General features: G+C 54.8%; 1 protein-coding gene across 1 annotated transcript in view; it reads left to right on the top strand.

Annotated features, from left to right (window-relative positions):
* Positions 1-8,195: 8,195 nt before the first annotated feature.
* CDHR2 (cadherin related family member 2) overlaps positions 8,196-23,541 on the top strand; it is a 41,585-nt gene continuing 26,239 nt past the window's right edge. Inside the window, exons 1-3 of the mRNA XM_062189907.1 lie at positions 8,196-8,252; positions 21,004-21,070; positions 21,299-21,370. Coding sequence (XP_062045891.1) covers positions 21,019-21,070; positions 21,299-21,370 — 124 coding nt within the window. The 5' untranslated portion in view covers positions 8,196-8,252; positions 21,004-21,018. The remainder of the gene's footprint in view (positions 8,253-21,003; positions 21,071-21,298; positions 21,371-23,541) is intronic.

Raw genomic sequence — 23,541 nt, 5'->3', positions numbered from 1 at the left:
CCTTTAATGAGGGGTCTCCAAAAAGTTCACAGAAAATGCATAGGATGAGAAAAACTACAAGTGGATTTCATAAACTTCTTCTATCAAAATAAATGTTATCTTCTAATGTGACATTTCCATGGATGCTTTGAAGTACTCCTGTATCTTTCCCCCATCACCTGAGAATATTTAGAAAACCCTCCCCACACTGCATCTGTTAAGCCCACCCCTGCCTGCCTCTTGGGGAGGGGGCCTAGTGTGGCTCCACACACAGCCAGGTACCAAGCCCAGCCTCGCCTCGGGGACCCCACTTACCAAGCTGTCCCTGGCCACAGTCTGGGGCTCCCTACCTTCCCAGCCACGGGGTCCTCCCCAGGGCCTCTGCCACCTGCCCCCTTCCTGCGCTTGGCCCAGGCTGTGCTGGCCACCTCCTCCTCCCTCCCAGTCCTCTCCTTTTCCACCCTCCCGGGGCTCTCCTGCCTCTCACCTCTTACAGAAAGCTGCTTGTGATGTCTCCAGCTTGTAGGAAACTCCTCCACCTCTAAACACAGGGCCAGGTGCACCCCAGCCTTTGGCTCCTGCCATTTAAAGTGCCCACAGCCCTGTCACAATCGGAGTGTCTCACTCAACAATCCCCTCCCGCCCGAGGCGAGTCAGCATTGAGTGACCCGGTGTCTGGCCTTCCCAGAAGGCACTGCTCAAAGAGTTAAGCTCAGCCTCATTTAACACACAGGGATTTGAGGCTGGCTGGGGCCTGAGAAGGGTGGTTGAAGCCAGTGCTGGAGGCCACAGAGCAAGAACACCTCAACCCTCCCCCTGTAGCCACCCAGCTTGGAGGCCATTCTCTCTGCCTAACGTGTCCTCAACACTCCCTACTCACCTCTGGCCAACTTCTGCTCAAGCTGTGGGACTAGATCAAAGTCAGCCCCTCCCTCCGGGGCTCCCGGAGCTGTGGGCTTGGGACAGCAGATCAGAAGCCATCTCCATGTGTCGGCTTCTGCCTGCTCTTAACAGGGCCTGGCTCTTGGGTGGATGCCGAGGGGCGGGCTCTGGGTTTGCCCCTGACCCTACAGGGCCGGGAAATCCCAGCCATGCCAGCCTCCCCTTCCTGCATGACCCTCATTTACTTACTTCCTCCACCCTGGGCCTGGCCCAGGAAGCCTCGCTCCCCACTGTCTGTGGGGTGGGGGGTCCTCCCCAGGGCTCCAGGCCAGGTGCGCAGTGTTCCTAGACACCTGCAAATACTCCTTGAAGCGAGTAGAGAAGGCATTGGGGAGAGGGCACAACTTTACCAGATTTCCCAGAAACTTGGCCATCTCTGTGAAATCCTTCGCTTTGGAACCCCAGCGTGGGGAAGTGGCCTGCACACCTACCGTGGGGCTCATTTGCATCACACCCCTGGCTCCTACGGAAGTTAGGAAGTTGCTTCCCTCACCAGGCACCGCAGAAGTGTGGCCTGGTGGGCTTGGTGGGGTAGCCCACCTGTGTCCCAGGCTCTGCTGCGAGCCTCCGTAGAGACAAGCATTTAAGGGTCCAGGCAGTCGCATCCTGAGAGGGTCTTCTAACGAGGACCTATGAGCTCCAGGCCAGTGTCCGCCCCACTTCCCAGGTGAAGAAACTGAGACCAGAAGTGATCCCATCCCCCTAGTGTCACACGGAGGGGCAAACCTGGGACCCCATTCTTTAGTCCTTTCCCAAGAGGAGACGCAGGGAGGTAGCTTAGGTCACAAAGAGCGCACGAGCGAGAGTGAGATCCTGTCCTTGCAAGTTCAAAACACACTGGATCCTACATTCCAGCTTCCTCCCGCCTGCCGCCTCTGCAGATGGGAGGGACTTGGACAGGCTGAGACAGGAAGAGGAGGGTGTGGTCCCGGCTTCCTGCTGGGGCCCTGCCCAGCCCCAGTTCCTGCCTGCTCGAGAGCCCAGCTGGCTGCCTCCTTCCCTCTGTCCGGGTCTGCAGGCACCAGCCCTTTCTTGCATGGTCCCTCAAACCCTCCTCCAAAGAGACAGGGCCCAGGATGGAGACTGAAGTAGCCCAGGGGCCCCAGGCTGATACCGTGTTCACACACCAGGGCGGCCGGACTTGCACACACCCAAGCCCCACGCTCTAGCTCCCACGGGGCGGGGAGGGGAACTTGAATGCCTTAGTGCACGAGGGAGATGGGAGGCAGGCACCTGCCGAGGTCTTGCAGGCCTGGGGGTCAGCTCTGAGACCTCGGGTAAGTTAGGTGGCTTCTGTCCGCCTCTGTCTCTCATCTGTAAAATCTCCGACAACAGGAACACGAGTGACAGAGGAGCACTTTGCAAGCGCACGGCTCGTCCTTCCCCGCAGGCTGCAGGGGAACAGGACTACAGGGATGGCTACAGAGCCGCGGAAGGCAGCCTGCTCTGTGACCTTGAGGAAGTGTGCAGGTGCAGGGGCAGGCGGGGAGGAGCGCTCTCTGCGTGCACCTGTGCGTCTAGGTCCGCACCTGCGTGTGGGAGCCTTGCTCGCCTAGGTGGTGGGACGCCCCTTTCCCACTCAAACCCCCACCTCCGCGCAGCCCCCACCACTGGAGCCCATGGTGTACACAGGGAGCAGGCACTGTGCCCACAGTGTTCGCAGATGAACACTGGGGCCCGCAGGAGGGCAAGGCCAAGCGGATGCAGGGAGATGAGTCCCCAAATAAATGCCCCATTTCCCCTCCGCCTTAAGGGTCTTCTCCCTTCGCCGACGCCACCAGCTGGACTCCGACCTAGGGGCCTCAGACAACGGTGTTGTGTGACCTTGGACAACTCACGGACCCTCTCTAGACCCCTGGCCATTCAGACGGCCTGAATGCAGTACCGACAGCTTCGGGGTTGCAGGGGTCATTTCCCGGACCCCGGCGGGCACAGAGGGTCTCTGCTGCAGTCGGGGCGCGGAGCACTCTGGGACTTGTGGTTCCGGAGGGGCTCCCCCGAAGGCAGGAACTACTTGGATCGGCGCAGGTCCGGCTCCCGGACCGGGGGCAAGAGAGGTCCGGCAGGGCGGGCGCGCTCAGAGGCCTCGCTGGAAGCCCCTGCGCTACTCTGCCAGCCCGCGACCGCCCCCTGTCGCTGTGTGCTCGCTGACCTCGCGCCTGGGGCGCTCGGCGCAGAGTCGAGGCCCGGCGTTACCTGGGGCTGCGGCGGGACTCTACCCTCCGCGACCCGGCGGCAGGTGCGTCGCTGCCGCTGCAGCCCGGGCTCCCGGGGCAGCTGCGGCCCGGGCGCCGCCTGCCGCGACCCCCCCCCCCCGGGCTGGCGCAGTGGAACTGTCCGCGGACTTTACCAACAGCACGCGCGCGCGGGGGCCCAAGCCGGCTGCGCGTCTCCAGCGCAGCAGCCGCCCCCGCGCCAATGGATCCGCGAGCGGGTGCGGTGTCTTTCGACCACGCCCACTCTGCGTCGGGCGGCTAAGGGCGCGCAAGGGCAGAGTGCCCAGCGCTTCGGGGCATCCCAGCTGCTCGCTTCTGGCTTCGGTGACCTTGGCCGAGTAGTCGACTCAGGGACAATTGTACGAGTCCGTGGCCGTTCAGAGAATGTTCGCCTGCCGGAGAGCTTAGTCCTTCCCCCAGCCTGGGAATGGGGCCGGGCAGGAAGGCAAAGGACAGGCTCTGGGGTCTGCAGCTCCTGGCTCCCCGCTTTGGGCCGTTCTCTGAGCCTGTGTTTCGGCTGCCTTCGGGAGGAAGGTGCGAGACTCCAGGAGCGAGACGAGGCGGTGGCCCAGACGCCGAGAGCGGATCGGCCTTCCGCACCGCCGTGTGTGGGTCGCTGGAGCCGAGCCCAGCCCGCGCGCCTGCAGGGGCTGCCCCGGGGAGGCGCCTGTCCTCTCAGCCCCGGGGGCTGACTGCGCTTGTCGGTGGACGCAGCCACCAGGAGGGGGCGCTGTCAGAGCAGTGTCGCCCCGGATAGGGGCTGGGGGGCGCGGGAGGGAGCCGGTGACCGAGAGGCTGTTGTCCCTTAACTGTAAAACAGAACAGCACAGGGGCTTTGAGAAGGTTTTCTTTCTTAAAAGGTGCGTGTATTTACTGGGAAGGCAGAGTTACACAGAGAGGAGAAACAGATCGGCAATGACCAGAGCTCAGCCAGGCTGAAGCCAGGAGCCAGGAGCTTCTTCCAGGTCTCCCACGTGGGTTTCAGGGGCCCAAGGACTTGGGCCATCTTCTGCTGCTTTCCCAGGCCATAGCGGAGAGCCGGACCGGAAGTGGGGCAGCCAGGACTCGAACCAGCGCCCATATGGGATGCCAGCACTGCAGGCAGGGGCTTAACCTGCTAGACCACAACACGGACCCCTGTTTTTCTTTTTCTTACACTTTACTTATCGTATTTGAAAGGAAAAGTTAGAAAAAGGGAGAGACATAGATCTTCCATCCGCTGGTTCACTCCCCAGATGGCTGCAGTGTAGCCAGAAGCGTGGAACTCCAGCTGCGTCTCCCACGTGGGTAGTGGGAGCTCAAGCACTTGGGCCATCCTCTGCCGCTTTCCCAGGCACATGAACAGGGAGCTGGATCAGCCGGGACTTGAACTGGTGCTGACAGGGGATACGAGCTATGGAGATGGTGGCTTAGCCCACTGTGCCACAATGCCTGCCCTGAGAAGTTTACATATATCCATCCCTAGGGTTGTGGTGGTTGTTTGTTTGTTTGTTTGTTTGTTTAATTTGAGAGAGCAAGGAAGAACAGAGCTCTCACTGGCTGATTTCCCAAATGCCAAAGCCAGGGGCTCGGTCACTTGAGCCTCACTGCTGCCCCCAGGGTCTGCTTCTGCAGGGAGCTGGAGCCCAGGCACTGCATGGGGCAGGGGCGCCCTCAGCCCCAGGCCAGTCACCAGGGAGAAAGCCTGTGTGATCAACTGTGGCCTCACCTGCACGACACCCAGTGACTCGCCCTGCGCTGAGCCCCTGCACGCACGCGTGGTGAACCCGTAGCACAAGCCCGGGCACGGGAGACTGCCCTAAGCCCATTGTACAGAGGAGGACCTGGAGGCTCAGGAGGTGAGGTGCCTTGCTCAAGGCCCCCAGCTGGTGAGTGGTCGTGAGGGGACTAGGACCTAGGTCTTCTGGGTCCATGTCCCGGCCTCTGAGCCCTCCCTTCTGCCCAGCTGCCTGCCTCGCCCTGAAGCTGACCCTGGACCTGGACCTGTTCCTCAGACCTGGGTTGTCATGATCCGACCTAGAGCCCAGTGAGCTTCCCGGGATGCCTTGTGGCAGGTGGACAGATGCCCCTTGAGATAGGTAGGGCACCATCTGCCCACTTCCGGCTTGCCCAGATGGCCAAAGGTCTACACCTTTGCCGGCCAGTAAGCATCATCGGACAGCTGGTGCTCTGGCCCTGGCGTGAGAGCCAGGAGGGAGGGCAGAGGCTTGGCTCTAGGGCTGGGCAGAAAGACCAGGGTGTTTGAGGCAGAGCTGGAGCCTGGAGCCTGGAGGCCAGGGACCGGTGGGGTACCTGGCTGTCTCCCACTAGGTAAGGCACCAGCAAAAATCGGTGGCAGTTTCCAGGAAGGAATCACGTGGCCCTTACGTCAGGGCGAGAACTGCTACCCATTGACAGCGTAGGTCTCAGGTGGTGATTTTTACAGCCACCGCTGCGACACACCCAAATCAGCATTCCCCGAGGCCTTACTCTGCGCCGGTGCTGTGCCCGGGGCCCTGGCACCTGGACTTCTTTCCACGCTTACCATCTACTTCCAGGGCAGTGTCCTTATCCGTGATTTGTGGATAAGCCGTCTGAGGCTCAGGGCGGCCATGTAACTTGCCCTGCGGAGATGGAACCCGGCGGTCGGACCCGAGTCTCATCTCATCCCTTAGTCACCGCGTGTGGCTGTCACATCATCTGTGCTCAGAAACGCCTCTCAAAACAGAACTACACCTGGGCTCCCAGATCCCGGCTGTGTGTAGATGGATGCCAGGCTTAACTGATCCTGTTACCCACCCACTTTTTTTTTTTTTTTAAGATTTCTTTATTTGAAAGAGTTACAGAGAGAGAGAGACAATGAGAGATCTATCTGCTGGTTCACTCCCCAGATGGCCACAACAGCTTGGGTTGGGCCAGGGCTGAAGCCAGGAGCCAGGAGCTTCATCCAGGTGGCCCACATCGGGTGGCAGGGCCCCAGACATGTAGGCCATCTTCTGCTGCTTCTCCCAGGTGCATTAGCAAGGAGCTGGATGGGAAATGGAGCAGCCAGAACACAAACCTGTGTTAATATGGGAAGCTGCTGTCACAGGTGGCAGCTTTATCCAAAACTCTGGCCCATCTCCCCCTTGTTTGTATCAAAAATTATAATTTATTTGCAATAGAGAGGGTGGGGAGAGACACAGAGAAAGAGCTCTCATCGGCTGGTTCACTCCTACAGTTGCCCACAATGGCTACGGGGCAAGGTCAGGAGCTAGGAACTCATCCAGGCCTCCCGTGTGGGTGACAGGAACCCAATGACCTTGCCATCACTGGGTTCACATTAGCAGGAAGCCAGAGTCAAGAGCCACAGCCAGGCATCAAACCCAGGCACTTAGTGTGGGGTGTGGGGTGTGGGGTGTGGGTGTCCTAGCCGGCATCCTGTTTCCCTCTTTGCCTCACCCGCTGGGAAGCTCAGAACCCGATTCCTGGCCCACCTCTTTTACCTGGAACTTCAAGGTGAATATTCTGTGGACTGCATTCAGGCTGAGGTTCTCCCTGTTTTTCTCACTGGTTTTCCCTGCGCCCAGGTTTCTTCAACTTTTTAAGCTTGTAGCATTTAGGATAATCTGCTTTAAGTTTGGGGGCAGGTGTCGTGGCACACAGCAGGTTAAGCCACTGCCTGGGCCACCCATACCACTCCTATGCCCAGGATAGAGACCCACCTCCACTTCTCTTCCCGCTGTGCTAGCACGCCCGGGAGGGAGGCAGCAGATGATGGCCAAGTACCTGAATCTCCGACACCCACATGGGAGACCTGGGTGGAGCTTCTGGCTCCTGCCTCAGCCTGGAGCCTGACCTGCGGGGGCCATCTGGGGTGTGACCAGCAGATGGAAGGTCCCTCTTTATTCCTCTCTCTGTCGCTCGGCTGCTCAAGTCCATGAATACACACATATATTTTGTAATGCCTCATTGTAGTCATCACTTGATGTACACCCATTCCCCCCAGCCTGCCAGTGGGCGTGTGTCTTCACAAGGCTGTGGGCGCAGTGCTGGGGAGCTCAGCGGAGTGGGAGCCAGAGTCCGTGCTGTGCCCCAGGCCCCATGCCTAGGATGCCACCTTGAGTGTCCGATTCTGTGCTCGCCCAGACGCCGTCAAGTTGGCAATGTCATTTTCTTCCGGTTACAAACGGGGAGGTCTGCTATTGTCTACAGGGCCGAGTAGGGACCCCAAGAGGCTTAACAGTTGGGTCTCTGGCCTCTCTCACCTCTCGCTGTACCCCTGCCCGCACATCTGGGTGGAGCTTTGTGGGGACAGTGCGACTTGCTCTCTGGGGGACATGGGCACCGCAACTTCCCCTCTGTGAGCCTCAGGAGGTTCCGTCTCTGTAGAATGGGCATGAAGATAACGGTCTCATTCTCCTGGGTGATGCCAAGCGTCACCGAGAGCATGACACAAGGCATTCAGTAGGTGCTCAATAAATGCAGGTTTCGACTTCTCCAGGAGGCACGAGGACAACCTTTTGCCAGGACATCCTGGGATCGTGAGATGCCAGTTCTCGTCGTTGTGCATCTCGGGCCCTCTGGGCAGATCTGGGCTCGCCAAGGGGCTGCCGGTTGGTCCTCACAGGCTCCCAGTAGGCCCCGCAGTCACGGTTCAGAGATGCGTGGGTGGTGACTTCCCCAGGGAGACTACTGCTCATGCCCTTGGGCCCCCTTTCCCTGGTGGCAGCTTGGGTGGGCTTGGTCCCTGCTGGGAGGCCACTCAGCCTGTTGGGGTTGGGGGGTGAAGCCGGTGGAGAAGGGTCATCCCCTTTGAGAGTCTCAGTGAAGTGACCAGAGAGCAGGAGTCGCCCCGCCCCGTGTGCAGCTGTCCCACCATCCCGCTGATCCGCCCCTCCCCACCAGGACTCTGGCAGCGGGGAGGGGACCAAGGGCTGTGATGTCACCCCTCCTCCCCGCCCCCCCCCCCCGGGGCTCCCAGGCCCTCTGAGCTGGCCGGTGCCAGCCCAGCCCCGGGTGCAGGGTTAATGATTGCTCAAGGGAAGGTGGAGATGGTGCTAAAGTCTGCCAGCTGCATGCTGCCGGTCCTAAACAGGACACACCTGGGCCCGCAGGTGCCCGTCTGCCGCCTCTGCGGCCCCTTCCGGGGCACAGGTAGGGACACCCCAGGGGCAGGGTGGGGTGATCAGGATCAGGTCAAGCCTGAGGGTCTTCGGGGAGGGCTGGGTGCAGGCAGTGAACCCTGGCACTGTGCTGGACAGGCGGAGGTTGAGGCCCGGCTGGCTGCACAGCCCACCCTGGCCTGTCTGTGCTGTGTGGGTGATAAGACTCTGCCTCGCAGGGGACCCAGTGAGGAATCTTCACAGGGTCCGTGGGAGGCAGGGGCCCCCCCGGGGCGGAGAACTTCCCCTTTCCTGGGCAGCCAGAGGGAGTGCGGATGGGGTGACCGCGCCCCGGGCCTCATTTGGGGAGAGAGCTGGGCTGTGGCTCTGACTGCTTGGTTCAGGCCCTCGCTGTACCCCGGCGTGGAGGCCAGTCTCCTCCTCAGTAGAACGGGGATGCTCACAGTGGCGGGAAGAGCCTGGGCACCCCACAGGCTCACTGATGGGGTCTGGAGCTGCCTCAGCCACATAGACAGGTGTCAGGTGGGGACTGGCCCCCAAGCCTGGCTCGCTCCAGGCCCTGACATGACGCACACACATGTGGAGCCTCAGCCGAGAGCCCGGGGCCAGACTTGGTCCCCAAGCAGGGACCCACGGGGCCGAGGCACCAGGCACAAAGCAGGTGCCGCTGAGTCTGGAGACCCCACTGATGGACACAGGCTAGGAACTCACCCTCGCCCTGCTTCCCAGTGGGGAAACTGAGGCCCAGAGAGGGGAAGGGGCTCCTCTAGGGTTGTACGAGGTGAGTGGCAGGCTGGACTCCGCCCCAGGACCATTTAGCTCCAATGCTATCTGCTGGAAGAAGCAGCTTTGGGGCGGAGGGCTCTCCGCAGCTGGGAGCCGGTGCGTCTGGGGCTCCCACCCTCACACCGAGCCACTGTGGCTGGGCTGGTGTTTGTCCCTGTAGAATCCAAGTGGAGCCCAGACCCAGCTGGCCCAGGGACTCCTGGATCTGGAGCCAGCCCAAGTCCAACCCTCGGCCCCTCTCTCTGGGTGTCCACTGAGCCTTGGTTCCCTGAGAAGGAAGCAGGTGGAAAGGAAAGCGTTGTGAGTGCAGGTGCCTGTGGCCGGGGCTGGGGCCTTGTAGCGCTGTCCCTCAGATAAGGTGGGCACACCCCACCCTCCGGTTGTCCTGGAGCCCCTGGCAGGCCCAGAGACCTTACACCCCCGGCTCCAAGTCCTAGACAGCCCGAGGCCCAGCTACTCCCAGTGAGGTGGAGCAAGGCAGCACCCGAGGAGATGCTGGGGTCTGCCATTGCAGGGGCTGTGTGTCCACTGCCATCCTAATCCTCCCCTGCACCCTTTCTGCCCCTTCCGCGGGTGCTTTTTAAGAGCAGGGAACAAACAGGAGTGCTGGGAGAGGCTCGGGGGCAAGCAGGCTGCTGCTTCTAGAATGTTCCTGGGCCCTATTTCTTCAGATGGGCCAACAGACAAAAAGGCACCCTGCGGACATTCGTGGCTCACCTCAGCCCCTTGCTGGGAGATAAGGGTGCCCAGGGAAAGGACTGGCGGGGGGGCACGGTCAAATCCCCCCAGACCCCGGCCATGGGCAGCTCCATTCGCTTTCTTTGTGTCTACACTTGGCAATGGCTCCTTGCTGAGATGCAGCGCCTGAGGCAGGGCCACACCTGACCTGGGCCCTCAGTCATGGAGAGGATTTGCCCCCAGGCAGGGGCTGGTGTTCTGGCCAGTGGGGAGCTCTGTTCCTGTGGACCACCCACAGGGCCAGGAGGAGAACAGTGCGTGTGGACAATGGGATGCAGGAGCTGTGGGGACTTTGCATACCGCACCCAGCGGGAGCCCCAGGGGAGGTTGGAGCTTTGGAGGGACTGCTCTGTGCCTGTCTCTCTTGTGCATTCCTTTCAAGTGATTGTGTCGAGAGCATGACGCTGCATAGGCCAGCACTTTGGCCTCACTGTAATCAGATGAGTGTGTCCGTATGAAGTCTTCATGACAAACACGAGACAAGAACACCGGCCATCCAGGGTCAACCCCAGCCTTGTAGCAATAAGGCAAAGCAGGGGTGTGGTAAACGGGAACATTGGAAGAGGAGTCAGAGCAGTGGCCTCCTGACTCCACCCCTGGTGTGGGGTGCTGGGCAGGAGCCTGAGGTTCCCTGAGACTCGGGGTCGCCATGTGGAGCTCCCAGGGGAAGGACTGGGCATGTGCCATCCGCAGAGGCACCGGGCTGTCGCCATCGTAGTAGGGGGCGGTTGCCTGGGGTGGCTCAGGGCTCCTGCAGGGTGCAGGTCCCCTTGTTCAGGCCACTGTCCCTCAAAATCAGCCTTCCAGAGGCTCTGCATGGCCTTGGGGAGAATCTGACCATGCAGGAAGAAGAAACCGGAAGCCTAGAAAAGAGAGGGAGCCCAGACTAGGTGGCTTTGGATTCAGCCCCAGGACTGACCGGGCCACGCCCCTTCACAGCATCTGTCCTAGTGTGCTGAGGACATTGGCCCTGTCCCCCAGGGCCCGCGTGGAGGGGTCGGTCCCATGGGCAGACACCCCGGTCTTGGGAGGTGACCTTTGTCACAATGACATGTGCCTGTTGGCTGCACACCTGGTGACTCATGTTCCCGCGGCTGTGTCTTCGCTTCTGAGAGCAGGAAAGAGACAAAGACTCTGGCTCCAGCATGACCGCCCCACAGGCAGGCTGGGTGTAGACAGCCCTGGGCTTTCCTGCACAGTGGGTGCCAGGAGTCTACACTGTCGCCAGCGCCCAGCTCCGCCCCCACCGCCATCACCTCGCTGTCCTTCACTGTCACTGCCATCTCATCTCTTCTCTGAATCCCAGAGCCTGAGGCCACGAGGTCAGAGGAGGAGGGGCGTGGTTTCCATGGTAACTGTAGGGGAGCAGAAGAGGAAGGTGACCGCTCCCCACGTGCCTTCCCAGGGTGCTGCCTGCATCATTGTCATTGTCACCGTCGCTGCCCCCCTACCCCCCACCCTTGCCACTTCCCGAAGATGACACTCCTGTCTAAGGGAGGAGGCAACAGGCTCAGAGAAGGGCACTGAGTTGCTCATCAGGGCTTTGTCTCTCTAAACCTCAGCTTCTCCATCTGCAAAGTGGGCATAAAAGTATCGACCTCATTGAAGGGCCTTTGAAGGTTGAATAGTTGCAGCGAGCAGTGCAGTGTCTGGCCCGAGGAGGCGTTGCCGCTCAGAGCTGCTTGTTTGCCGGGCGGTGTTTCACAGCTGCCGAACGTTCCACCTCTTTCTCCATCTTTCCCTGCGCTCCATATCTCAGTCCCTTCCAATGGCCCATTGATGATGAGCTTCCTCCTGCAGGAAGAGGGCAGCTTAGCTGGCTGGCATGGCCAAAGGGGACAGATGTTTGGCAGGTCTGGGGCCCACGCTGGACTGGTGTTTCTTATGGGCACCCTGGAGAAAGGTGAGGTTGGCACTGACGCAGGGTCGGGGGAGGCCCAGGCCTTCACTTGCAGAGCGGGGAGTGACTGGAACATCAGGCTGTGAGGTCCTCACAGGTGCCTCTGAGCCCCGGTGTCTTGGTGTCTTCGTCTGCCGCGAGGACGAAATGTGAATTCCAAGCCTGTTCCCTCAGCCCTGCTGCCACCCTTCGTTTCGGTGCTTGGAGACAAGAGGCCAGAAGGATCTTTCTGGAACGTAAACGAGTGCATTACCTCTCCCTGTTTAAGACACTGGGATGACCTTCTGGTTTTCTTAGGGTAAATCAACCGTCCTTGGGGCCGGTGTTGCAGCACAGTGGGTCAAGCCGCTGCCTGCAGTGCCAGCATCCCATATGGGTGCCAGTTCAAGTCCTGGCTGCTCCAGTTCCAATGAAGCTCCCTGCTAGTGACCTGGACAAGCAGCAGGAGATGGCCCAAGTGCTTGGGCCCTGCCAGCTACATGGGAGACCCAGATGGAGTTCCAGGCTCCTGACTTCCACCTGGTCCAGCTCTGGCCATTACGGCCATGTGGGGGGTGAACCAGTGGGTGGAAGATCTCTCTCTCTCTCTTTCTCTCTTTTTCTGTCTCTCCACCCTCCCCATAACTCTGCCTTTCAAAGAAAAATACATATTTAAAAAAAAAACTAAAAAATCAAGCTCTCTGTGCCTTACAGAGCCTGGCGTGATCTGGCTTCTGCAATTCCCTGACCCTGTGCACATCCGTCCCCACCAATGTCCATCCCCTCCCAATCTCCCCAACCCCCCCACTATTACTCCTGTCCGCACTCTCTTTCTTTCTTTTTTAAAAAATATTTATTTATTGGAAATTCAGAGTTACACACACACACACACAGAGGTCTTCCACCCACTGATTCACTCCCCAATTGGGCACAATGCCTGGAGCTGCACAATCTGAAGCCAGGAGCCAGGAGCTTGTTCTGGGTCTCCCACGTGGGTGCAGGGCCCCAAGCACTTGGGCCATCTTCCACTGCTTTCCCAGGCTCATTAGCAGAGAGCTGGATTGGAAGCAAAGTGGCAGGGACTTGAACCAGCATCCATTGGGATGCTGGCATCACAAGCAGCAGCTTAACCCACTGCACAAAAATGTCAGCCACTGATTTTTCTTCTTAAAAAATAAATTTTAAAATCTATTTCCATTTTATTTGAAAGGCAGAAAATTAGACACAGATATTCCACCTGCTGATTCACTCCCCAAATACCCATGATAGCTGGGTCAGGCCAAACCAGGAGACTGGAGCTCCATCCGTGTCTCCTATGTGTGTAGCAGGGACTCAAGTACTTGAGCCACCGTCTGCTGACTCCAAGAGTGTGCATTAGTAGGAAGCTGGATCAGAAGTGGAGGAGCTGGGACTTATACCCTGGCACTCTGACATGGGATACAGGTGACCCAGGCTGTGTCTTAACCACTGCACAAATATCTGCTCTTATCTATTGATTTCTTTTTTCTTTTAAAAATTAGTTACTTTATTTGAAAGGCAAAGTTACAGAGGCAGAGAGAGACTGAGAAGTCTTCCATCTGCTGGTTCACTTCTCAAATAACCACAATGGCCAGAGCTGGGCATTCCAAAGCCAGGAACCAGGAGCTGCTTCCGAGTCTCCCATGCGGGTGCAGGGGCCCAAGGACTTGAGCCATCTTCTGCTGCTTTCCCAGGCCATAGCAGAGAGCTGGATTAGAAGTGGAGCAGCCAAGACTCGAACCAGCATCCATATGGGATGCCAGCTCTACAAGTGACAGCTTAACCCACTACCCCATAGTGCTGGCTTTCCTGATTTCTTAAAGATAGACATTGAGATTTTATCTTCTTATGCTCCAACTACTTGCCCTTATACTCACAGTAAGGTTATAGTCCAATGAGTGTGATAAAAGCATCCAGTGCTGAGCCAGCCCTTCCTAGCACAGCTTTCCCTCCTCCACCTTCACTGGTCTTGTTTGCTTCATTTTCCACACTCTAGCCTTCCTTGCAATGCCCAGACCATCAACTGTTTCTGTATTTTTTTTTATGAGTGTCTTGGTCTGTTTTCATGCTACAACAAAATATCTAAGACTGGGTAATTTATAAAGAACAATATACTTTCTCATAGTTCTGGGGGCTGGGGAGTCATGATCAAGAGTAGCCCCCACCCCCAGCTCCTAAGATTGGAACTCTTTTTGCTGCATCCTCCCAAGCTGAGGAATGCTATCTTCCCACAGGGCAGAAGGGCAAGTTAACCCAATGCTGCATGAAGTTTCTTTTATAAGAGCTTTTTAAGAGCTTTTTAAGATCTTTTTTATTTAATAAATATAAATTTCCAAAGTACAGTTTATGGATTACAATGGCTTCCCCCCCCCCATAATTTCCCTCCCACTCGCACCCCTCCCATCTCCCGCTCCCTCTCCCATTCCATTCACATCAAGATTCATTTTCAATTATCTTTATATACAGAAGATCGATTTAGTATATATTAAGTAAAGATTTCATCAGTTTGCACCCACACAGAAACACAAAGTGTAAAATACTGTTTCAGTACTAGTTATAGCATTACTTCACATTGGACAACATATTAAGGACAGATCCCACAGGAGAAGTAAGTACACAGTGACTCCTGTTGTTGACTTAACAAATTGACACTCTTGTTTATGGCGTCAGTAATCTCCCTAGGCTCTAGTCATGAGTTGCCAAGGCTATGGAAGCCTTTTGAGTTTGCTGATTTCAATCTTATTCCGACAGGGTCATAGTCAAAGTGGAAGTTCTCTCCTCCCTTCAGAGAAAGGTACCTCCTTCTTTGATGGCCCCATTCTTTCCGCTGGGATCTCACTCACAGAGATCTTTCATTTAGTTTTTTTTTTTTTTCCAGAGTGTCTTGGCTTTCCATGCCTAAAATACTCTCATGGGCTCTTCAGCCAGATCTGAATGCTTTAAGGGCTGATTCTGAGGCCAGAGTGCTGTTTAGGACATCTGCCATTCTATGAGTCTGCTGTGTATCCCACTTCCCATGATGGATCGCTCTCTCCCTTTTTGATTCTATCAGTTAGTATTAGCAGACACTAGTCTTGTTTGTGTGATCCCTTTGACTCTTAGACCTATCAGTATGATCAATTGTGAACTGAAGTTGATCACTTGGACTAGTGAGATGGCATTGTGGCTGGCGCCATGGCTCTCAACAGGCTAATCCTCCACCTCGCGGTGCCGGCACACCGGGTTCTAGTCCTGGTCGGGGCGCTGGATTCTGTCCCCGTTGCCCCTCTTTCAGGCCAGCTCTCTGCTGTGGCCCGGGAGTGCAGTGGAGGATGGCCCAAGTTCTTGGGCCCTGCACCCCATGGGATACCAGGAGAAGCACCTGGCTCCTGGCTTCGGATCAGCGCAGTGCGCCAGCCGCAGTGCGCCTGCTGTGGCGGCCATTGGAGGGTGAACCAACGGCAAAGGAAAACCTTTCTCTCTCTGTCTCTCTCTCTCACTGTCCACTCTGCCTGTCAAAAAAAAAAAAAAAAGAGATGGCATTGGTACTTGCAACCTTGATGGGATTGTATTGGAATCCCCTGGCACATTTCTAACTCCACCATTTGGGGCAAGTCCGACTGAGCATGTCCCAAATTGTACATCTCCTCCTGTTTCTGTATTTTTAGGGTCAGCCCTCTGAAGCTTGCTGGTTCCCATTGGAGCCATTGCTATCTCAGTTCCCCTTTCTCCATTTGTGTTAAGCTGTTTCTACCCCTTTGATATAATATATCCTATTTTCTAGTAGCTTCCCAAGGAAAGATGCATGAGAGGTAAAATTTTTGGTTTTGCATGTCTAAGAATATTTTACTTTTACCCTCATAATGTGATTGATAGTTTTGCTGGGTATAGAAATCTAGGTTGGAAATAATTTGTTTTCAGTATTTTGCAGGCATGGCGTTCTGGTTATTTACTACTGGATAACCAAATACCCTAAAAAAAAGTATCATTATATTGCATGATTCTAAAGGACAGGAATTTGGACAGGGCATAGCAGGACTTGCTCAACTCTGCTCATGGTACCTTTTTTCTTTCTTTCTTTTAAAATATTTTTTTATTTATTTGAAAGGCAGAGTCAGAGAGGAAGAGGCAGAAAGATCTTCCAAATACTGGTTTGCTCCCCAGATGGCTACAATGGCCAGGGTTGGGCCAGGTAGAAGCCAGGATCCTGGAAACCCATTCAGATCTCCCACATGGGTGCAGGGGCCCAAGTACTCAGGCCATCTTCCACTTCTTTCCCAGTCATGTTATCAGGGAGCTGGACAGGAAGTGGAGCAGCAGTTCATATGGGATGCCAATGTTACAGACAGCAGCTTAACCTGGCCACAACACCAGCCCCTATTCTTGGTGTCTTTTTTTAAAATAAAGATTTATTTTATTTATTTGAAAGGCAGGGTTACAGAAAGCGAGAGGGAGAAACAGAAAAAGAGAGGTCTTCCATCTGCTGGTTCACTCCACAAATGGTTGTATTGGCTGAGGCCAGGTCAGTCTGAAGTCAAGAGCCAGGAGCCAGGAGCTTCTTCTGGGTCTTCCACTTGTGTGGCAGGGGTCAAAGTATTTAGGCCATCTTCCATTGCCATCCTGGGTCATTAGCAGGGAGCTGGAACAGAAGTGGAGCAGCTGGTTCTTGAACTGGTGTCCATATGGGATGCCGGCATTGCTGGTGGTGGATTAACCCACTGTGCAAAAACACCAGCCCCTATCATGGTGTCTTGAGGCTCACCTGGGCTTTGTGAAAGGCTGGGGGCTGAAGAACTGGGGCTGCCTTGTCAGCTTGCTCTCTCTCACCACACAAGACTCATAACGTGCTTAGCTTGGGTTTCCTTGTAGCGTGGTGAGCTCAGGGTACATAGACTTCTCTCTCTCTCTCTCTCTCTCTCTCTGAGATTTATTTTATTTATTTGAAATGTAGAGTTACAGAAAGAGACAGACAGTGGAAGAGACACAGAGAGATCTTCCATCTGTTGGTTCAGTTCCCAGATGGCCACAACAACCAGGGCTGGGCCAGGCCAAATCCAGGAGCCAAGAGCTTCTTCTGGGTCTCCCACATGAGTGCAGGGCCCAAGCACTTGGACCATCTTTCACTGCTTTCCCAGGAACATTAGCAGGGAGCTGGATGGGAAGTGGCATTTAACCAGCATCCATGTGGGATGCTGGTGCTGCTGGTGGTGGCTTTACCCACTATGCCACAATGCTGGCCCCATTTAGACTTCTTACAAGGCATCCCTGGGTTCAAAAAGCAAGGGTCCCAAGAGGCCCACATGTAAGCTGTGAAGCTTCTGCTGAAGTCCCAGTATGTTTCTTCCCTGGCATTCCCTCAGGCGAACAGATCGCTAGGGCTGGCTCAGGTTCAGTAGGAGAGAATCGAGCTTCACCTCTTGAGGGGGAAATGTCAAAGAACTTTCGGCCACCACAGATCTGCCACACAGCACTCCCAGGATTGCTGTCCCACAGCCTTCTGATTCTGAATCCTGCTTTTCTCTTGACTTTTCAGGGTCTTCTCATACCTGGTAGTCTGAAAACTGCTTAGTGTATTCCCATCATTTCTGGGAACTCAACCTTGAAATTTGTGTTCTTTGTTTATGAGGAATGTGTTGCTTATACTTCCCTGATAGTTCCTTTTCTCTTTTCCTTTGTTTTCTCTTGTAGAACCTTCTGGATGAATCCCTATTTCTTATGTTTTCTCTCCTAGTTTCTATCCCACAGCCTTCTTATTCTCCTCCCTCCATTGTGTTTTTCATTTCTGCTATTGTACTTTTTAGTTCTACATTGGTGTTTCTCTACCATGGTGATTTATACCCCAGGGAACACTTGCAGACCTTCTTGCCTGCCACAACCTGGGGGCTACAACTGGCACCTAGTGGGTAGAGGCCAGAGATGCTGCCCAACAATCTACAATGCATGGGACAGGCCCCCACCACAAAGGATTACCCAGCCCAAAATGCCAAGTGTGCTAAGTTTGAGGAATTTCAATTTATAAAAATCCTCATTGTTCTGTGGGTATTTGTATCATTATCCTGTTCATGTTCCAGTAACTTCCCCTATTATTCTTTTTTTAAAGATTTATTTTTATTTACTTGAAAGTCAGAGTTACACAGAGAGAGGAGAGGGGGACAGAGAGAGGGAGAGGGAGAGGGAGAGGGAGAGGGAGAGAGAGAGAGAGAGAGAGAGAGAGAGAGAGAGGTCTTCCATCCTATGGTTCACTCCCCAATTGGCCGCAATGGTAGGAGCTGCACCAATCTGAAGCCAGGAGCCAGGAGCTTCTTCTGGGTCTCCCATGTGGGTGCGGGGCCTAAGCACTTGGGCCATCTTCTACTCCTATCCCAGGCCATAGCAGAGAGCTGGATAGGAAGTGGAGCAGCCGGAACTCAAACCAGTGCCCATATGGGATGCTGGCTCTTCAGGCTAGGGTGTTAACCCACTGTGCCACAGTGCTGGCCCCTCTCCTATTATTCTTTAAGATTTACTCACTCATTTATTTATTTGAAAGGCAAAATGACAGAGAGAGAGAGAGAGAGAGAGAGAGAGAGAGAAGATGAAGATGAATATGGAAGATCCAGATGGAATCCCTGGTTCCTAGCTTTATGGACATTTCAGCAGGCCACTGACTGCTCTTTCCAAGTTTCTCATCACCTTCTCTCTCTCTCTCTCTCTCTCTAAGATTCTTACTTATTTTAGAGGTAGAGTTACAGAGAGAGAAAGAGAGATAGAGACAGAGAAAGACAGATAAAATCTTCCATCTGCTGGTTCACTCCCCAAATGGCCACACGGCTGGAGTTGGGCTTATCCAAAGCCAGGAGCCAAGAGCTTCTTCTGGGCTCCCATGCAGGCAGGGGCCCAAGGACTTGGAGTATCTTCCACTGCTTTCCCAGGCCATAGCAAAGAGCTGGATCAGAAGTGGAGCAGCTGGGATTTGAACTGGCACCCATATGGGATGCCGGCACTGCAGGCAGCAGCTTTATCTGCTATGCCACAGCACCAGCCCCTTTGCTGTCATTTTAATGAGGTTTCCAGAGGAAGGAATTGGAGTTGAGTCCTCTGTGTTTAATGGGATGCTCCTTCACCCCTTGCATGAACCCCTTTTTTTTTATTCTTCAGATCTCTGGGTGAAACTCACCTCTTGCCTGTTCCCATTATCTACTGCTGTGGAACAAACCAGCCTAAAACTTACTGGCAAGCAATAGCAGCCAGCATTTAGGGCAGGGCTCAGCTGGGATGGCTCATCTGGAGGCAGATATTGGTGTCAGGATGGTTGGCTCAAAGGACTGGCAAGAGGGATTGGCTGTGGGCTGGGAGCTCTGCTGGGCTGTTGGCAGTAGACCGGGATCCTGGGCACAGGAACGACTTCAAGGTGCTCCTTGGACTTCCTGACATCATAGTGTCTGAGATCTAAGAATGGGTTTCTGAGAGATAGGAGGGGAAGCTGCCAGGATCTTGAAGCTAGGCTTGGAAAGCATCTCTGATTCTATAGTCTCCTGGTTACTCACAGAGTCTTGTCAGCTGTCTTTATTGTACCTGCAGAATTAAAAACTTATAGAGGCATGGGGTGGGCATTTGGTGCAGTAGCTTAAGACATTACTTTAGGGGCTGATGGTGTGGTGTAGTGGGTTAAGCTGCTGCCTGCAGTGCCGGCATCCCAAATGGGTGCCAGTTCAAGTTCCAGCTGCCCCACTTCCCATCCAGCTCTCTGCTATGGCCTGGGAAAGCAGTAGAAGATGGCCCAACTCCTTGGACCCTGCACCCTTGTGGGTAACCTGAGAGAAGCTCCTGGCTCCTGGCTTCAGATCAGTGCAGCTCCAGCCATTGTGGCCAATTGGGGAGTGAACCAGCAGAAAGAAGATTCTCTCTTTCTCTCTCTCTCTTTCTCTCTGTGCCTCTCCTTCTCTCTCTGTGTAACTCTGACTTTCAAATAAATAATCTTTTAAAAACAAACAAAAACAACAACAAACAAAGACATCACTTTAGATGCCTGCATCCCATATTGGAGCTCCTGAATCAAGCCCTAGCTTCATATTTCCAATCCAGGAAGTATCCTGAGCAGCAGTAGATGATGGCTCAGGTGCCTGGTCCCTGCCATGCACATGGGAGACCTGGATGGTGGTGTTCCAGGCTCCCGGCTTTGACCTGCTGCAGCCCTAGCTGTTGTGGGCATTCAGTGAGTGAACCAGTGGATGAAAGATCTCTCTCTCGCTCTGCCTTTCAAATAAAATGAAAACTGATACATAACATTTTAAGAAGAAATAAACATACATGTCTATGAATGATTACATAGAAAGGTCAATGCCATTGAAAGAAAATTTTGATTGCAATTCCCGAGAGGATGGGGTGTAGCATGCCAGGCAGGGCCAGCTAGAGGAGCACGGGATGGGCAGGAGGCAGAAGGCGCAGGGGAAAACCTTAGTTTGTGTTTTCATGGGAAGGCAGGGCAAGCAGCTGAGCGGAGTTAGGATTGCACTGCTCTGGTGCTGTTTCATGGTCAAGGTTTGGTCAAGGTCCAGCCTTGGAAGTCATTCTCTTTCTGCTTCCTGCTTGAGGGCTGGGCCACCTGCTGCAGCCACGAGGGGGCAGGAGGGAGAGGGACCAGGAAGGGCAAGGGCCAGGGCAGGTGAAGGTGCTTGGCATGAGGCGGCATCCCCTTGTTTGCCTTAGAGCTGTGATGTAATTTATTTTGGGGGCAGGCGTTGTGCTCACTTAGCGCAGTGTATGTAGGAGTCAGCAGGTAGTGCAGTCTGAGGGAGTGATTACCAAGCAGTGAGCACTGGCAGCACTTTCTGGACGGGGAGCAAGAAATGATTCACCTGGGGAGCGCAGCCTCTCCCCTCTCTTGGTGTAATGCCATCTGTCTCTTGGGGCAAAAGAACGTGGGGTCCAGGTTTCTCAGGGACTACAAGAAGCCCCCTCTCCTCCTTTTGGCAGAGGAACAACAGCTGATGATATTCAGAGGACCAAGAAGGCGGGCCCAGGCAGGGTTTCCCTAAGGGATGCTTCCCAATCAATCAACAGAGGAGCCCTTTGCAAACTCACCTATCCAGGGAACCCTTCTGCTGTGAGGCCCAGGGTTCCATGGAAGACTCTTTGGGAAAGACTGCACAGGCATCTCTCGCCTGCATCAGTGAGTGGCACAGAACTCCTGGAGGAGTCACAGTCCCTCTCTGGGTCCCTGACTTCGAAGGATGCTTGGCTACTTTGGACAGGCAGGGTGGTGTAGTAGTTTCCATCCGGAAAACGGGCAGAGGGTGATGGGGCCTGGTGGGTGGGCTTGGGGCCAGCCCCAGGCAGGTGTGAAGCTCTTGGGTGAGGGAGATGTGGGTACAGGTGCCACTCCCTGATACCTCTTCCCCAGGTCCCTCCAGACGTGATGGCCTGGCCATGGTTGCCCTTTTTCCTGCTTCCTGCCCTCGTGGTATCTGGTAGGTGCTTCCCCTCTCCTACCTGGGGACCCTCAGCAGGACCCTCTGGAGGGGAGGGAGTGAGCCCTCATCAGCAAACACCCAGCTCCTGTGGCCGGCCCTGACCTCGGTTGCTCTGGAGTCCAGCCAGTGAGCTGGGCTGACGTTGGCCACAGGGCGGGTGTGGGCCCCTGGGGGAGCAGGAGGGGTCAGGCCGTCCAGATGTTCCAATTCTCTGTGCCCTTACAGTGGCAGCCAACGTGGCTCCGATGTTCGAGTCCAACATGTCAGCCGTGGTCTTGCCTGAGGACCTGTCAGTGGGTGAGTAAGGCTCCCTGTGCTGGATGGTGCCCAGCTTTTACCCATGAGGCAGTCCCAGGGGCTCCTGCCTGGGCTTGTCCCTGTCCCCCAGCACCCCCCTCCACTCGGTTCTGGTGAGAACCCTCTTCAGATTTCTCACGGTGCCCTCAGGGTCCTTGACCTCCCTTCAAGTGGCCAGGAGGGCTCCAACCCATGACCTAATCACCTCTCAAAGGCTCCACCTTCTAACACCATTACATTGGAGTAATAACAGGGTGCAGTATGTGAACTTGCGGGAACACAGTCAGCCCTAACTGTGACAAACACATAATACGGAGGGGCCTGATCTGTCTTTTATTTATTCTTTTAAAATTTATTTATTTATTTATGGTAGAGTGACACAGAGAGGAGGAGAGACAGAGAAAGGTCTTCCATCAGCTGGTCCACTCTCCAAATGCCAGCAATAGACACTTCAATATGGGGTACACCTAACCTGCTGCACTACAATGCCGGCCCCCAAGTCTCTTACTTTTGTAGTTCTGCTTCTCTTTTTAAGATTTATTTATTTATTTGAAAGAGTTACAAAGAGAGAGAGGGAGCGAGGTGGGGGGGGTCTTCCATCCGCTGGTTTACTCCCCAAATTGACTGCAGTGGCCGAGACTAAGCCAGACCAAAGCCGGGAGCCTGGAGCTTCTTCCAGGTCTCCCATATAGGTGCAGGGACCCAAGCCCTTGGCATCTTCCACTGCTTTCCCAGGCACATTAGCAGGGAGCTGGATTGGAAGTGGAGCAGACGGGACTCAAACCAGCACTCAGATGTGGGATGCCGGCAGTGCAGACAGCTGTTTAGCCCACTTTGCCACAACGCCAGCCCCTATTTTTGTAGCTCTTATTGAGCATTTGTTACTATGTACATTTTTTCAGGAGGATTTTAAAAAATATTTCTTTCTAGATCAATTTCTAGGCCACAGACAAATAGTGTCATCCTCAGATTGATTCCAGGATCCCCCGCAGATATTAAGACTCTCAGATGCTCACGTCTTCCATGGAAAATGTGCACAGAGCCTACACAACGCTCCTGTGTACCTGGAATCATCTCTAGATGGCTTATGATACCCAGTCCAATGTAAATGCTGGGATTTTTAAAAAAGATTTATTTATTTATTTGAAAGGCAGAATTACAGAGAAAGAGAGAGAGAGGTCTTCCATCTACTGGTTCACTCCCCAAATGGCCACAATGGCCAGAGCTGCCAGGAGCCAGGAGCTTCTTCTCGGTTTCCTATGAGTTGCAGGGGCCCAAGGAGTTGGGCCATCTTCTACTGCTTTCCCAGGCCATAGCAGGGAGCTGGATAAGAAATGGAGCAGCCAGGACTAGAGCCAGTGTCCATATGGGATGCTGGCACTGCAGGTGGTGGCCTTCCCTGCTACGCCACATCGCTGGCCCCCAATGCTGTTCTTGTTCATACTTTTCTACCATGTTACTTGCAGAATAAGGCAAGAAGAAAGTCTGTATATGTTTAGTGGAAACGCAAACTTTTTTCCAAATATTTTCTATCCATGGTTGAAGGTGACCATGGTGGAAAGACAGGGCACACAGATAAGACTTTGTGCACACCTGCTTGCTCCCGGGTTTCCTCAGGTGTAACAGCTCTTTCTCTTTGAGTTTTAACCTTTCTAAGCCAGAGATAGTCACCCATCAGAGAATGACCCTCCCCAAAGCAGCCATTGAATGGACAGGGTATCTCACGTGATATAGTCATGATGGCTTCTTAGCAGGAGGCTCCCCAGCCAAGGGGGCGAGGTGGGGAGGGGTTGAGACCACACCTCCTGGGTCAGGCCTGGTGGGGCAGAGTCTAGGACAAACGGCCAAGCCCAACCCTGAGGGCCGTCACTGGCAGTAGGGGGCATGCTTGGGCCAAGAGCCCCTCAGGCTGGGTTGGGCCGAAGCTGCTTGTGGCTGTCCTGGGAGCTTTTACCTCCTCAGGTCCCTTCCTCAGAAAGCTTCCCTCTCAATCTATTTTTTTTTTTAAAAAAAGATTTATTTATTTAAAAGACAGAATTACAGAAAGAGGTAGAGCCAGTTAGAGAGAGAGAGAGAGAGGTCTTCCATCCGATGGTTCACTCCCCAAATGACTGGAATGGTTAGAGCTGGGCCGATCCGAATCCATGGTTAGAGCTGGGTCAATCCGAAGC

The sequence above is a fragment of the Lepus europaeus genome, chromosome 4, assembly GCF_033115175.1.
Source record: "Lepus europaeus isolate LE1 chromosome 4, mLepTim1.pri, whole genome shotgun sequence".
NCBI lineage: Eukaryota > Metazoa > Chordata > Mammalia > Lagomorpha > Leporidae > Lepus > Lepus europaeus.
The sequence above is the reverse complement of the archived record's forward strand: the minus strand, read 5'-3'. Positions and strand labels throughout refer to the sequence as shown.